Source organism: Entelurus aequoreus, linkage group LG21 (genome assembly GCF_033978785.1).
Source record: "Entelurus aequoreus isolate RoL-2023_Sb linkage group LG21, RoL_Eaeq_v1.1, whole genome shotgun sequence".
Taxonomy (NCBI): Eukaryota; Metazoa; Chordata; class Actinopteri; order Syngnathiformes; family Syngnathidae; genus Entelurus; species Entelurus aequoreus.
Genome location: NC_084751.1, coordinates 7749857 through 7767546, shown reverse-complemented (window position 1 = coordinate 7767546; position 17690 = coordinate 7749857). Strand labels below are relative to the sequence as shown.

Genomic DNA, 17690 nt, shown 5'->3' with positions numbered 1-17690 from the left:
GGTGCTAATGTCGCTGATTAGCATACACGCACGGACTTCCGGTCAGAGTGCGCGCCAACAGGACTTTCAACTTCCGGCCCCGAGCGGGACTTTAACAAAGCGTTTTTGCGCACAAACTAAACTTAGTGTGACGCGTCCAAGTGTAATAAAAAGTGCGTTCAAGTCAGTCTGCGGGGGAAAAATGGTAAGTTTACCGTCTTGGAGTCGCGTCCTCTTGTTGCCCCGCAGCTACAACATCTGCCGCGGCCTGCTAACGTGTCTCCGTCCCCGGCCTGCTAACGTGTCTTCGTCCCCGGCCTGCTAACGTGTCTTCGTCCCCGGCCTGCTAACGTGTCTTGTGTCAAACATCCCCAAGGCTCACATTTCACTGCGGTCCATCACCGCATCAACGCCCAGGACCACATCTGGGGGTGCGGCCGCGGTCCATTACTGTTCCCTGGAGCACTCGGCGCGGACCAAGTGCGTGGAAAATCCACGCGAGGAGGTTCAAGTGGCTGACGAAAACATTCCGGGGTTTTAAGCGACCTTATAATACGCAGGCGGCGGGAAAAGGCCGCGAGGGAGCGTGGAGAAAGGACGTATAGAAGGGAGGAAGGGAGCGGCGAGGACACTTGGCCGAAAAGAGAGTCGGAGTTGGGAAAATAAATGGCAATAAAAAGTGCAGAATGTGAATGGAAATGTGAGAAAGAGGAAAAAACAACCATATGCGTCCTTCACTGGAGGAAACTAAGATGGATAAAGGCCACTGATAAGGAAGGAAGGAGGCGTGTGCACACTTGACACACTGCTGAGTACACTGTAAACACTTGATGCTGCATATTCATATAGTGCGGGGGTCGGCAACACGCGGCTCTAGAGCCGCATGCGGCTCTTTAGCGCCGCCCTAGTGGCTCTCTGGAGATTTTTCAAAAATGTATGAAGAATGGAAAAAGATTAGGGGAAAAAAAATCTATTTTTTTGTTTTAGTATGGTTTCTGTAGGAGGACAAACATGACACAAACCTCCCTAATTGTTACAAATCACACTGTTTATATTAAACGTGCTTCACTGATTCGAGTATTTGGCGAGCGCCGTTTTGTCCTACTAATTTTGGCGGTCCTTGAACTCACCGTATAGTTTGTTTACATGCATAACTTTCTCCGACTTTCTAGGACGTGTTTTATGCCACTTCTTTTTCCGTCTCATTTTGTCCACCGCACTTTTAACGTTGTGCGTGAATACACAAAGGTGAGTTTTGTTGATGTTATTGACTTGTGTGGAGTGCTAATCAGACATAGTTGGTCACTGCCTGACTGCAAGCTAATCGATGCTAACACGCTATTTAGGCTAGCTATATGTACATATTGCATCATTATGCCTCATTTGTAGCTATATTTGAGCTAATTTAGTTTCCTTTAAGTCCTCTTAATTTAATGTATATCTCATGACACACTATCTGTATGTAATATGGCTTTTAATTTGTTGCGGCTCCAGACAGATTTGTTTTTGTATTTTTGGTCCAATATGGCTCTTTCAACATTTTGGGTTGCCGACCCCTGATATAGTGGGTTTATTTTTGGACTGATAATATTCATATAGTGTTTACTTTTGGACTGATAATATTCATATAGTGTTTACTTTTGGACTGATAATATTCATCATAGTGTTTACTTTTGGACTGATAATATTCATATAGTGTTTACTTTTGGACTGATAATATTCATATAGTGTTTACTTTTGGACTGATAATATTCATATAGTGTTTACTTTTGGACTGATAATATTCATCATAGTGTTTACGTTTGGACTGATGATATTCATCATAGTGTTTACTTTTGGGCTGATAATATTCATCCACAACTAGTGTGTGTGTGACTTTAACTCTAACTTTAATAGTGTTTACTCTTGGGCTAAAAATATTAATCATAGTGTTTACTTTTGGGCTAAAAATACTCATCATAGTGTTTACTTTTTGACTGATAATATTCATCATAGTGTTTACTTTTGGACTGATAATACTCATAGTGTTTACTTTTGGACTGATAATACTCATAGTGTTTACTTTTGGGCTGATAATATTCCTAATAGTGTTTACTTTTGGACTGATAATATTCATCATAGTGTTTACTTTTGGGCTGATAATATTCATCATAGTGTTTACTTTTGGGCTGATAATATTCATCCACACCTAGTGTGTGTGTGACAATCATGGGTACTTTAACTTTAACTTCAATAGTGTTTACTTTTGGGCTAAAAAAGATTCATCATAGTGTTTACTTTTGGACTGATAATATTCATATAGTGTTTACTTTTGGGCTAATTGATTGATTAATTGATTGAGACTTTTATTAGTAGGTTGCACAGTGAAGTACATATTCCGTACAATTGACCACTAAATGGTAACACCCGAATACGTTTTTCAACTTGTTTAAGTCGGGGTCCACTTAAATTGATTCATGATACAGATATATTCATCATAATGTTTACTTTTGAGCTGAAAAGGGACAAGCGGTAGAAAATGGATGGATAGATGGATATTCATCAGAGTGTTTACTTTTGCAACCTAAAACTCTGCTTTGATTTAGGTCAATTCAATCTTCCTCCCTCTAGAGGGTCCAGGAGGTACTGCAGAGGTCATGACGTTTCTTTATTTTTATTTTTTATACATTTGAATATCTTCACATAAAATGGGGTGGCAGGCCATCATGAATGACAGAGTGGGCCACATTAAATGATGTTTAGGGCCACTTTAAATGGTGTGTTAAACCACAGTGAATTATATGGCAGGCCATATTTAGATAATGTGGCAGGCCATATTTAGATCATGTGGCAGGTCAATATGAATAAGGTGTCAGGCCACCATGAATGACGTCGCATGACACATAAAATAATCTGGTGGACCACAGTGAATAATGTGGCGGACCACAAAATTTTGTAGCAGGCCACTTAAAATGATATGGCGGACCACATTGAATGAATTGTTGGGCCACAATAAATGATATAGCAGGGCACATAAAATGATGTAGCAGGCCACATAAAGTGATATGTTAGGCCATGTAAAATGAAGTGGCGGGCCACTTAAAACAATGTGGCGGACCACATTGTATGAATTGCTGGGCCAAAATAAATGACACTGACGGGGCACATAAAAGGATGTGGTAGGCCACATAAAGTGATATGTCAGGCCACATAAATTTTGTGGTAGACCACACCGCATGAATTGTTGGGCCGCAATAAATGATATGGCAGGGCACATAAAATGACGTGGCAGGCCACGTAAAGTGATATGTCAGGCCATGTAAAATGAAGTGGCGGGCCACATGAAATAATGTGGCGGGCCACATGAAATAATGTGGCGGGCCACTTAAAAGAATGTGGCGGACCACACCGAATGAATTGTTGGGTCAAAATAAATGACCTGGTGAGGCACATAAAAGGATGTGGTAGGCCACATAAAGTGATATGTCAGGCCACATAAAATTTTGTGGCAGACCACACCGAATTATTTGTTGGGCCACATAAAGTGATATGGCGGGCCATGTAAAATGAAGTGGCGGGCCAATTAAAATAATGTGGCGGACCACACCGAATGAATTGTTGGGCCACTATAAACTATATGGTGCGACACATAAAATTATGTAGTAGGCCACATGTGATGCACAAAGACTTGATGTGTATTTGAGCTGTAAATATATATATATATATATATATATATATATATATATATATATATATATATATATATATATATATATATATATATATATAAAATCTTGTATATATATATATATATAATATTTTTACATATATGTTTTATATTTTTGTATATATTTTATGTTTTATATTTTTGTATATAGTTTATATATTGTATTTTTGTATGTATTTTTTATATATATTTTAGCATATATTTTATATATATATATATATATATTTTAATATATATTTTATATTTTTGTATATATAATTTTTATATACATATTTTATATATTTGTATATATTATCTTTTATATATATATATATATATATATATATATATACATATATATATATATATATATATATATATATATATATATATATATATATATATATATATATATATATATATATATATATTTATTTATAGGGACGGCGTGGCGAAGTTGGTAAGTTGGTAGAGTGGCTGTGCCAGCAGTCGGAGGGTTGCTGGTTACTGGGGTTCAATCCCCACCTTCTACCATCCTAGTCACGTCCGTTGTGTCCTTGGGCAAGACACTTCACCCTTTGCCTCTGATGGCTGCTGGTTAGCGCCTTGCATGGCAGCTCCCGCCATCAGTGTGTGAATGTGTGTGTGAATGGGTGAATGTGGAAATACTGTCAAAGCGCTTTGAGTACCTTGAAGGTAGAAAAGTGCTATACAAGTATAACTCATTTATCATTTATATATATATATATCATCTTGTATATATATATAATATTTTTACATATATGTTTTATATTTTTGTATATATTTTATATTTTTTATATATGTTTTATATTTTTGTATATAGTTTATATATTGTATTTTTGTATGTATTTTTTATATATATTTTAGCATATATTTTATATATATATATATTTTTTATATATATATATTTTATATTTTTGTATATATAATTTTTATATACATATTTTATATATTTGTATATATTATCTTTTATATATATATAAATATATAATATTTTTACTTATGTTTATATATATGTTTTATATTTTTGTATATAGTTTATACATTGTATTTTTGTATGTATTTTTTATACATATTTTAAATTTTTGCATATATTTTTTATATACATATACAGTTTTTGTATATATATTTTATATTTTTGCATATATTTTTGTACATATACATTTTTTGTATATATATTTTATATTTTTGTATATATATTTTTGTATATATTTTTTATATACATATTTTATATATTTGTATATATTATATATATATGTTATATTTTTGTATATATTTTTTATATACATATTTTATATATTTGTATATATTATCTTATATATATATATGTTATATTTTTGTATATATTTGTATATTGCACAATCCCATATAAGACACATAAGTGTTGATATTTACATTAGTGCTGGTTGCCTAGCAACAAGGTTACAATGTGGCGTGTTTCATGTTCACGTTGTTAAGGTCAAATATTTCAAATGATTTGATTTCCTTCAAAAAGAAGTTCCAAATGAGCACTTGACGGCCACTGTGAGGGGACTCGAACCCGCGACCCCGAGTGGTGGGCCGGGCCTCCACGAGCCCACAACGCAGTCCCGTACGTGCCGATGACGTCACCGGAGTCAGGTCTTTGTGCGCCGTGGGCCCTTTGAAACGCGCCACTTTACCTCGCCGATATAAACCCTGGCGGAGGTCGTCAGCTAGGCAGGGAGTGTGCAGCATGTTTGTGGCTGTAGACAACAGACAAGTTCCAGACAGAGCCCGCGGCTCCTTGGCCATGCAGACCCTCTGCAGGACCCCCGCCCGCCCGCTGGCCTCCTTCCTGCCGGTGGCCGTCGCCCCCGCCCCTCCTGCGGTCGCACCGGGCCCCGCCGGGCCCAGCCGCAACACCTCCGCCCGCTGGACGGCCAAGCCGCGCTCCGGCCCTCAGATCCAGTAAGTCTTTCATCTTATACAAAATGTCCTTATAAGCTTAGTTTGCGTCACAAGCATCCTGCGTGTGTGCGTGTGCGTGTGCGTGTGCAGGAACGTCACGTCGTCCGTGAAGCTGGGCTGCGACCTGGACCTGGAGTTCATCGCACGCAACTCCTGGAACGTGCAGCACCTGTCCACGGTACGCACTGGCGCCCCCTGGCGGCCGACACTCGCATGTTTATGTTCGTGAATATGAACACAAATAAAACATTAAAACCAAACAAAACAAAAAATGGATGTTGGAATATGAAAAAAAAAACACTTTTGTTCAGCTTTTTCTGCTACTGCTAATGACTAATGATTAAAATTGTGTCAACCGATTTTTTTTAGGTCCAGTTATCGATTTTCATCCTGAATTTTTTTTTTTTTCCCAATTACATATTTAAAATTGTAATATTGAAATGAAATTGTTTTTCTTTTTCAGTTCATGAAAATGAAAAATCAAAGGCTAAAACATAAACTCAGAACAATATTTATTAGGGATGTCCGATAAATGCGTTAAAATGTAATATCGGAAATTATCGGTATCGTTTTTTTTTTTTATCGGTATCGTTTTTTTTGTTTTTTGTTTTTTTTGGCCCCAGGGAAAAAAACTTTTTAGGCCAATGCGGCCCCCATGTCAAAAAGTTTGGACTACAGCGTGGGACACGCGCAAAGCACTCTGGATAAATCTCTACCATATATCTGTTGGCGTCTCTTAACCGAAAAATATCTGTTTATCAGCCGAGCTGCAGCGGTCCTCAGTTGTAATACACTTTTCCGCCACTTGTGGCAGTAATGACAATATCGACTAAACAGAAGAAGTCTGGGGCTAAAGTCACAGAGACGTGCAAAAAATACGACCAAATTGGTAAAACTATTTTAATTTTATTGAGTTTTGTTAAAAAAAACCCATATTATTATTTTGGTTTATATATTTTAACACATCATAATTACATGTAGATGTAATTACATTGACAGTTTAGTTAAAACAGTCATTATTAATAGAGATGTCCGATAATATCGGCCTACCGATATTATCGGCCGATATATGCGTTAAAATGTAATATCGGAAATTATCGGTATCGTTTTTTTTAATTATCGGTATCGTTTTTTTTTTTTTTTTTTTTTTTTAATTAAATCAACATAAAAAACACAAGATACACTTACAATTAATGCACCAACCCAAAAAACCTCCCTCCCCCATTTACACTCATTCACACAAAAGGGTTGTTTCTTTCTGTTATTAATATTCTGCTTCCTACATTATATATCAATATATATCAATACAGTCTGCAAGGGATACAGTCCGTAAGCACACATGATTGTGCGTGCTGCTGCTCCACTAATAGTACTAACCTTTAACAGTTAATGTTACTCATTTTCATTCATTACTAGTTTCTATGTAACTGTTTTTATATTGTTTTACTTTCTTTTTTATTCAAGAAAATGTTTTTAATTTATTTATCTTATTTAATTTTATAATTTTTTTTTAAAAGTACCTTATCTTCACCATACCTGGTTGTCCAAATTAGACATAATAATGTGTTAATTCCGAGATTGTGTATATCGGTTGATATCGGTATCGGTTGATATCGGTATCGGTAATTAAAGAGTTGGACAATATCGGATATCGGCAAAAAGCCATTATCGGACATCCCTAATAAAAGTTAGTTTCTTCTGCGTGTGTATTAGTCGCTGCACAAAAACATTTATTCACTGGTCCAATTTAATTTGATACACCAGGTGCACTTCTCAAAAGCAAAATTAGCAAAAATATTTCCCCAAATTAACCCATTATGTGATAGATGTAAACTAGATAACGCAACATTAATACACATGTTTTGGCTTTGTCCGAAGCTAAAGGGCAGGCCGGGCCCTAACCAATCTGGCGCCCTAGGCAAGATTGTAGGTGGCGCCCCCCCACCCCACATCGGCAGTGAAGTGTATATACTTACAAGAAACCCAATAGCTTTGTCTTTGACCTTTTTTTTTACTTAAAGAAAGCAAATTAACATATTATATGAGAATGTTATGTTATGATTATCTTTAACCGAATCACAGCAGTGCTCATATTAAAAAACAGCATTCCCTCTCATGTGATATTGCTTAATTAACATTAATGATGTGCACTTTAACAACTAAGCTTACAACTATACCTAATATATAAAGGGTGGAAAAGTGACTATTACCTGCAGGGCAAACATTAGCTAACCAGAAGGCAATAACAATGTAAACAGAAAACACCTGCTTAAAAGATCTAATACAAATGTCCCTGCGGAATGTAAGGTGGGAGTACTGTAATTACTAGGGATGCCGATAAATGCGTTAAAATGTAATATCGGAAATTATCGGTATCGTTTTTTTTATTTATCGTTTTTTTTTTATTTATTTTTTTTATTTTTTATTTTTTTATTAAATCAACATAAAAAACACAAGATACACTTACAATTAGTGCACCAAGCCAAAAAACCTCCCTCCCCCCATTTCCCCCCATTTCTTTCTGTTATCAATATTCTGGTTCCTACATTATATATCAATATATATCAATACAGTCTGCAAGGGATACAGTCCGTAAGCACACATGATTGTGCGTGCTGCTGCTCCACTAATAGTACTAACCTTTAACAGTTAATTTTACTCATTTTCATTCATTACTAGTTTCTATGTAACTGTTTTTATATTGTTTTACTTTCTTTTTTATTCAAGAAAATGTTTTTAATTTAGTTATCTTATTTTATTTAATTTTTTTAAAAAGTACCTTATCTTCACCATACATGGTTGTCCAAATTAGGCATAATAATGTGTTAATTCCACGACTGCATATATCGGTTGATATCGGTATCGGTAATTAAAGAGTTGGACAATATCGGATATCGGCAAAAAGCCATTATCGGACATCCCTAGTAATTACCTAACGTTACATTATTATTTTCCATAACAATTTAGCCCCCTCCACAATATTAACCCAACGTTAAAACAGAACTAGCTATTTATTGATTAGCATCATGTGACATTAGCTTAATGCTAAAAAGCCAGGTTACTATCACATTCTGTAACAGACAAATAATTTCATGTAGGCTAACGTTACCTACCTGCTACCTCTTGTCTTTTTCTCGTTTCTCCTCTTCTTTTCTCTTTTTTCTTCCCTGGGCACCTGACAGTTTTGGCCGTTTTGACATCTTGTGTTGATTTTTTTGATGTGGTAAGAGTCATGATACGGGAAGGGAGGGGGCGCACCGTGCGGGGGGATGGGGGGGCGTAATGTTGTAACAAATAATATTTCTATTAAATAGGCTTTACTTTGCATTTTAATTAACGTGGGATTATTTTTTTGTATTTAGAAATAATAGCACCAACTTTTCTTTTTTTTTTTTTCTTTTTCCTCCAACATTTGTGGCACTGGCGTGGCGCCCCCTGATGGACGGCGCCCTTAGCATTTGCCTATACGGCCTATGCCACGGGCCAGCCCTGCTAAAGGGGTACTGGAAATCCATCTTGGAAGCACTCTCCACGGTCTTAACAACTCAAATCGATCCAAACCCTTTAATTTCTGTATTTGGAATCATTCCTGAAGGCATGGAACTACCGGTAGGGGGTCACAAAATAGTTGCCTTTACCACCGTCCTCGCACGCCGCCTGATATTGTTGAAGTGGAAGGAGGCTGTCCCACCCTCAGTCTCCCACTGGATAAGGGACGTGCTAGCAAACCTGAAGCTCGAGAAAATAAGATATACATTACGGGGCTCTGAAAACACGTTTTTTAAAGTGTGGAGACCTTTTTTGACTTTTTTTGACCAATCCTCTACACAAGTGCAGGAAGAGCCCTAGATATGTACCTTAATATGACTGCCGACGTTTCAGGCCTTGTCATGCTGCTTCTACACTGTGTTTCAGTTTTCAATGACTTTGTCTCAAGTGCCTTGTATTGAACTTGATTTTTTTTTACTCCGGGTACTTTTGTACTCTTACTTTTGTTTTTTGTTTTTGTTTTGAGTGACAGCAGGGGTAGGAGATGAAGAGGGTTTGAATTTGTTGTTAATGTGAATGTGAAATCAATAAAAAGAACTATGAAAGAAAGAAAAACATTTATTCACTTCCGAATCATGTTTCTTCTCATCCAAATTCTAAATGGGTCCATCATTTAAAAAAATCTATTTAAAAACGAAATCATATTTTTTTTTAGAAATAGGCCTTTTGAATCACAAATATTATTCATCCCGATTCTTAATCCATTCATCATTTTTTAAAATCTATTTAAAAAATGATAAAATGTTCCCGATTTAAAAAAAAAAAAAAGATTACATTAAAAAAAAAACTTAAAAAAAATTTAATTTATTTTTTTTTTTTTTTTTTAAATATGTTTTTCGGCCATCTTAATTTACATCCAAAGTGCAATTCTTATTTATCTCAATTGTGAATCGATTAATAATCTTTAAAAATTGTTTTAAAAATGTTTTTAAAAAAAAATACAATTTAGAAAAAACTTTTTTTTTACAAGAATATTTTTCTTAAAATACGTTTTTCAGTCATCTTGATTTTTTTTAAATACAATTTAGAAACAAAAATGTGTATAAATAAATATATATATATATATATGGATATATATGAATTTTAAAGAACATGAATTTTAAAGAACATGAATTTGACAAACATGAATTTGAGCAACTAAATTTGACAAAGATGAGGTTTAGTTAGGGACAAGCGGTAGAAAATGGATGGATGGATGAGGTTTAGTTGCATCCATGTCCCTAACACGTCCTGCCTGCTTTCAGGTCTTCAAGTCCCTGGTCATGAAGATCAGGAAGCCCCAGACCACGGCCAGGATCTTCCAGTCGGGCATCTTGTTCTGCACGGGGGCCAAGAGGTCAGTAGTCGCCACACTTTCACTTTCACTTTCACTCCCTGCCCGCTAACATGGCCAAGAGGTCAGTCGCCACACTTTCACTTTCACTCCCTGCCCGCTAACATGGCCAAGAAGTCAGTCGCCACACTTTCACTTTCACTTTCACTCCCTGCCCGCTAACATGGCCAAGAGGTCAGTCGCCACACTTTCACTTTCACTCCCTGCCCGCTAACATGGCCAAGAGGTCAGTCGCCACACTTTCACTTTCACTCCCTGGCCGCTAACATGGCCAAGAGGTCAGTCGCCACACTTTCACTTTCACTCCCTGCCCGCTAACATGGCCAAGAGGTCAGTCGCCACACTTTCACTTTCACTCCCTGGCCGCTAACATGGCCAAGAGGTCAGTCGCCACACTTTCACTTTCACTCCCTGCCCGCTAACATGGCCAAGAGGTCAGTCGCCACACTTTCACTTTCACTCCCTGGCCGCTAACATGGCCAAGAGGTCAGTCGCCACACTTTCACTTTCACTCCCTGCCCGCTAACATGGCCAAGAGGTCAGTAGTCGCCACACTTTCACTTTCACTCCCTGCCCGCTAACATGGCCAAGAGGTCAGTCGCCACACTTTCACTTTCACTCCCTGGCCGCTAACATGGCCAAGAGGTCAGTAGTCGCCACACTTTCACTTTCACTCCCTGGCCGCTAACATGGCCAAGAGGTCAGTAGTCGCCACACTTTCACTTTCACTTTCACTCCCTGCCCGCTAACATGGCCAAGAGGTCAGTCGCCACACTTTCACTTTCACTCCCTGCCCGCTAACATGGCCAAGAAGTCAGTCGCCACACTTTCACTTTCACTTTCACTCCCTGCCCGCTAACATGGCCAAGAGGTCAGTCGCCACACTTTCACTTTCACTCCCTGCCCGCTAACATGGCCAAGAGGTCAGTCGCCACACTTTCACTTTCACTCCCTGGCCGCTAACATGGCCAAGAGGTCAGTAGTCGCCACACTTTCACTTTCACTCCCTGCCCGCTAACATGGCCAAGAGGTCAGTAGTCGCCACACTTTCACTTTCACTCCCTGCCCGCTAACATGGCCAAGAGGTCAGTAGTCGCCACACTTTCACTTTCACTTTCACTCCCTGCCCGCTAACATGGCCAAGAGGTCAGTAGTCGCCACACTTTCACTTTCACTTTCACTCCCTGCCCGCTAACATGGCCAAGAGGTCAGTAGTCGCCACACTTTCACTTTCACTTTCACTCCCTGCCCGCTAACATGGCCAAGAGGTCAGTCGCCACACTTTCACTTTCACTTTCACTCCCTGCCCGCTAACATGGCCAAGAGGTCAGTCGCCAAAGTTTCACTTTCACTCCCTGGCCGCTCACTCCTTCCTTCCTGGTGTGTCAGCGAGGATGAGTCCAGGGTGGCCGCCAGGAAGTTTGCCTTCAAGGTTCTCAAGCTGGGCTACCCGGTCCGCTTTCTGGACTTCAAGGTTCTCAACATCGGGGGAACCTGCAAGACCTTCCCCATCAACCTGGAGGATCTCTTCCTGGCCCACCAAGACCACTGCAGGTCAGCTGACATGGTCGCCATGGTTACCCCTTTGCTAACGTGCTAACATGCTTGTTTGACATGGTCGCCATGGTTAGCTCTTTGCTAACGTGCTTGTTTGAAATTGTTGCCATGGTTAGCCCGTTGCTAACGTGCTAAAATGCTTGTTTAACATTGTTGCCATGGTTACCCCTTTGCTAACGTTGCTAATGTGCTTGTTTGACATTGTTGCCATGGTTAGCCCTTTGCTAACATGCTAAAATGCTTGTTTGACATGGTTGCCATAGTTAGCCCTTTGCTAACGTGCTAAAGTGCTTGTTTGACATGGTTTGCTAACGTGCTTGTTTGACATTGTTGCCATGGTTACCCCTTTGCTAACGTGCTAACATGCTTGTTTGACATTTTCACCATGGTTAGCCCTTTGCTAACAAGCTAAAATGCTTGTTTGACATTGTTGCCATGGTTAGCCCTTTGCTAACGTGCTAAAATGCTTGTTTGACATTGTTGCCATGGTTAGCCCTTGGCTAATGTGCTAACTTGCTTGTTTGACATGGTCGCCATGGTTAGCCCTTTGCTAACGTGCTAAAATGCTTGTTTGACATGGTCGCCATGGTTAGCCCTTTGCTAACGTGCTAAAATGCTTGTTTAACATTGTTGCCATGGTTAGCCCTTGCTAACGTGCTAATGTGCTTGTTTGACATTGTTGCCATGGTTAGCCCTTTGCTAACATGCTTGTTAGACATTGTTGTCATTGTTAGCCCTGTGCTAACGTGCTTGTTTGACATTGTTGCCAAGGTTCGCTCTTTGGTGATGTGCTTGTTTGACATTGTTTCCATTGTTAGCTCTTTGCTAACGTGCTAAAGTGCTTGTTTGAGATGGTTGCCATTGTTAGCTCTTTGCTAACATGCTTGTTTGACATTGTTGCCATGGGTAACTCTTTGCTAACATGCTAATGTGATTGTTAGACATTGTTGCCATGGTTAGCTCTTTGCTAACATGCTAATGTGACTGTTAGACATTGTTGCCATGGGTAACCCTTTGCTAACATGCTAATGTGATTGTTAGACATGGTTGCCATGGTTAGCGCTTTGCTAACGTGCTAAAGTGCTTGTTTGAGATGGTTGCCATTGTTAGCTCTTTGCTAACATGCTTGTTTGACATTGTTGCCATGGGTAACTCTTTGCTAACATGCTAATGTGACTGTTAGACATTGTTGCCATGGTTAGCTCTTTGCTAACATGCTAATGTGATTGTTAGACATTTTTGCCATGGGTAACTCTTTGCTAACATGCTAATGTGACTGTTAGACATTGTTGCCATGGTTAGATATTTGCTAACATGCTAATGTGATTGTTAGACATTGTTGCCATGGTTAGCTCTTTGCTAACATGCTAATGTGACTGTTAGACATTGTTGCCATGGTTAGCCCTTTGCTAACATGCTTGTTTGTCTTGCTAGCTATGAACCAGAGCTGTTTCCTGCGCTCCAGTACAACTTTCGACCCGGCATGACAGCCTCCATCTTTTCTTCAGGGTCCATCTCGCTGGTTGGTGAGTGGGCGTGGTCACACACACACACACACACACACACACACACACACACACACACACACACACACACACGCTCTTCGCAGATGGTCATGTAGCGTTTGTGGTGGACTAACTTGTCTTGGTGACACTTTCAGCCATTTGCTTTTTTCATTCCAGGGGCCAAAACAGAAGCAGAATTTTACAGCGCCTTCAAAAGTCTGGACTGCATCCTGGTCAGCTTCAGAAGGATGTGAGGCCACCAAGACCCCGTCCATGGTGTTCCTAGTGTTAGCATGTAGCATTAGCAACGTGACAGGCAAACATGCAGTGGTGGTCAGAAGTGTACGTACACTTTTGACCACCACTGTACATCATACATTTGAAGACACGTGCAAACGCACTCCAAACTGGAGAATGATCAATATTATTATGATTAGTCAGTTATTAATTATAATAGTTATAATAAGTTATTAGTTATAACAAGTTATTCATTTGAGGCTCATAATCAAGTACAAGTTGCATTGTAGTTGGAATGTAAGAGGGAATAAAGACTCAAAAAAACCATCTACCACTTCATGAGATCACCACTAGAGGTCAGCAGAGTGGAGCAGCCAAGATTGATGATCGACAGGCTCGGGCCCGAGACACTAGGCTCTTAAAGGGACACACACACACACACACACACACACACACACACACACACACACACACACACACACACACACACACACACACACACACACACACGGCATGCTATTATTGGCTCTTTTTTGTTTTGGAATGTTGTCCATCATTCTTCATCTTTATGAGAGACAAGAACACACATGCTTTTATTTTTTTAGGCATTCTAAATCGTAAATAAACACTAGCAAAAGTCAGCTAACAATGGAGCTAATGAGAGTCGCTCTATTCCACCTGTAAAGCGCTCTAAAAAAACCCTCCTTTAAGGTTTTACACACACTAAGTATATATGTAGTATCTAGTAACATACATAATGACATGTCATATATACATGATGTAAGTATGTTGGTAGTATCTAGTAACATTCATAATGACATGTCATAATAACATGTCATATATACATGATGTAAGTATATATGTCATGTAGTAACATTCATAATAACATGTAATATATACATGATGTAAGTATATATGTAGTATCTAGTAACATTCATAATAACATGTAATATATACATGATGTAAGTATATATGTCATGTAGTAACATTCATAATAACATGTCATATATACATGATGTAAGTATATATGTCATGTAGTAACATTCATAATAACATGTAATATATACATGATGTAAGTATATATGTCATGTAGTAACATTCATAATAACATGTAATATATACATGATGTAAGTATATATGTAGTATCTAGTAACATTCATAATAACATGTAATATATACATGATGTAAGTATATATGTCATGTAGTAACATTCATAATAACATGTAATATATACATGATGTAAGTATATATGTCATGTAGTAACATTAATTAATTTTTTATTTATTTATTTTTTGCGATTTAGAAACGGAATGATTAGAAATATATATATATATATATATATATATATATATATATATATATATATATATACAGTATATATATATATACATATATATATATATATATATATATATATATATATATATAAAATAAAAAAATATATATATATTAAAAATATATATATATATATATTTAAAAAAATGTATATATATATATATATATTTTTTTTTTTTTTTTTTTGCGATTTAGAAACGGGATGATTAGAAATATATATATATATATATACACAGTATATATATATATATACATATATATATATATAAAATAAAATATAAAAAATATATATATATATATTTAAAAAAATAATTTAAAAAAAATAAAATATATATATATATGTATATTTTTTTTTTTTTGCGATTTAGAAACGGGATGATTAGAATTAGATTGGAATGTGAATCAAGATGGTCTAAAAGTGTACTTAAAAAATGCATTTTTAAATATTGAGTCTTTAAAAAAAAGATCGCAATTTAGATGTGAATTGATATGTTTTTTTTAAAATGGATTCTTATAAAAAGAATAGTTTGTAATATTCAAAAAAATAAATGGTAATGAAAAAATGTATTATTTGTTTTTAATAATTTTATTGAAATTATGAATAGATTTGTAATTGGTATGAATGGGAATGGGGATTCAGACGTGTTACTGAGATGACCTCAACATTTATTTCTCAATATTGAGTCTTTAAAAAAAGAACAACAATTCAGATGTGAAGCAATATGGTTGTTTTTTTGGGAAGTTATTTATTCTTTTACATTTTAATAAAAAATATTTTTTAGTTTTTTTTAATTGCTTTTCTCAAAATGATGAATTGCCATTCGAAGTGAATCGATATGTTTTTTTAAAAATGTATTACAAAGAAATACTATTTCTTCAATAAAGAAAAATGTGTTTGGATTTAGAATCGGTATGAATAAGAATCGTGATTTTTGAGAGTAAACTTTTATTTAAAAAAAAAATGTATTCTTAGTTAAAAAAAAAATCTTTTTTTTTATAAATAGATTTTTGAAAAGTATGAATGGATTTAGAATCGGCGTGAATAAGAATTGTGTTTCAGATTTGTATTGAGATGTATTCAAATAAAAAAATAAGTTTTCTTTAAAAAAAAAAGTATAGTTATAAATTAGAGATGTCCGATAAATGCGTTAAAATGTAATATCGGAAATTATCGGTATCGTTTTTTTTATTATCGGTATCGGGTTTTTATTTTTATTTTATTTTTTTTTACACTCATTCACACAAAAGGGTTGTTTCTTTCTGTTATTAATATTCTGCTTCCTACATTATATATCAATATATATCAATACAGTCTGCAAGGGATACAGTCCGTAAGCACACATGATTGTGCGTGCTGCTGCTCCACTAATAGTACTAACCTTTAACAGTTAATTTTACTAGTTTTCATTAATTACTAGTTTTCATTAATTACTAGTTTCAATGTAACTGTTTTTATATTGTTTTACTTTCTTTTTTATTCAAGAAAATGTTTTTAATTTATTTATCTTATTTTATTTTATTAAAAATTTTTTTTTAAAGTACCTTATCTTCACCATACCTGGTTGTCCAAATTAAGCATAATAATGTGTTAATTCCACGACTGTATATATCGGTTGATATCGGTATCGGTTGATATCGGTATCGGTTGATATCGGTATCGGTAATTAAAGAGTTGGACAATATCGGATATCGGCAAAAAGCCATTATCGGACATCCCTCTTATAAATGTATTTAGAGAAGTACTTTAGAGAAGTATATTTAAAGAAGTACTTTAGAGAAGTGTATTTAAAGAAGTACTTTAGAGAAGTATATTTAAAGAAGTACTTTAGAGAAGTATATTTAAAGAAGTACTTTAGAGAAGTATATTTAAAGAAGTACTTTAGAGAAGTATATTTAAAGAAGTACTTTAGAGAAGTGTATTTAAAGAAGTACTTTATAGAAGTATATTTAAAGAAGTACTTTAGAGAAGTGTATTTAAAGAAGTACTTTATAGAAGTATATTTAGCGGTACTGAGTAAGAATAAAGTGTTCTCAGGAAGACCATGTTGAGATTCCAGCTGCAACATCTGGTCTTGTTTTTTGTTGGCTTCAAATCCTCAACAAGCTTTGATGCGGGGGGAGGGGCGGGGTCACATGATGCGGGGGGAGGGGCGGGGTCAGCGCCCGGTGAGCCCTTTGATGAAGTCACCACACGCCGCCATGATGGACGCACCTCATCCAGCACGCATGCAGGGACCAGGATGGACGCTCAATGCTTTCCTTCCCGGATCCATTCCTGGCTCTCTCGGGAGACGCCATCGCCGTGCAACACATGTCTGGGGGCGGAGCCTGTGTGGCGCGATGACGTCGGCAGCTAGCGTGTTTCTCACCTCTTGATCTTGGACGTCACGACTCTTTTCTCCAGGCAGCCCAACTTTCTTCCCAGGAAACAAAACGTCTTACTTGGCAGACATTTGAGGCGCTCATGGCCAAAGTAAACATTCTTCCCATGCTGACACTTCCTGTCCACAGGCCTTCTTTCCACCCCAGACCCAAGACCGTGTGTGACACACCAACACCC

General features: G+C 36.9%; 2 protein-coding genes across 4 annotated transcripts in view; one reads left to right on the top strand and one right to left on the bottom strand.

The window, feature by feature from the left end:
* ankfn1 (ankyrin repeat and fibronectin type III domain containing 1) overlaps positions 1 to 773 on the bottom strand; it is a 129783-nt gene extending 129010 nt beyond the window's left edge. The window contains exon 1 of one of the 3 annotated variants that reach the window (XM_062030705.1): positions 362 to 773. The gene's annotated coding sequence lies outside the window, so the exon portion shown is untranslated. Of the gene's footprint in view, positions 1 to 194 lie in introns of all 3 variants that reach the window. The other 2 variants (XM_062030706.1, XM_062030703.1) reach the window with 2 other exon arrangements.
* LOC133638272 (uncharacterized) lies at positions 48 to 14592 on the top strand. The gene is made up of 7 exons (XM_062030708.1): positions 48 to 184; positions 5181 to 5614; positions 5705 to 5792; positions 10408 to 10499; positions 11886 to 12050; positions 13488 to 13579; positions 13736 to 14592. The coding sequence occupies exons 2-7, from the start codon at positions 5400 to 5402 to the stop codon at positions 13810 to 13812; spliced, it is 729 nt and encodes a 242-aa protein (XP_061886692.1). The 5' UTR covers positions 48 to 184; positions 5181 to 5399; the 3' UTR covers positions 13813 to 14592.
* Positions 14593 to 17690: the final 3098 nt, after the last annotated feature.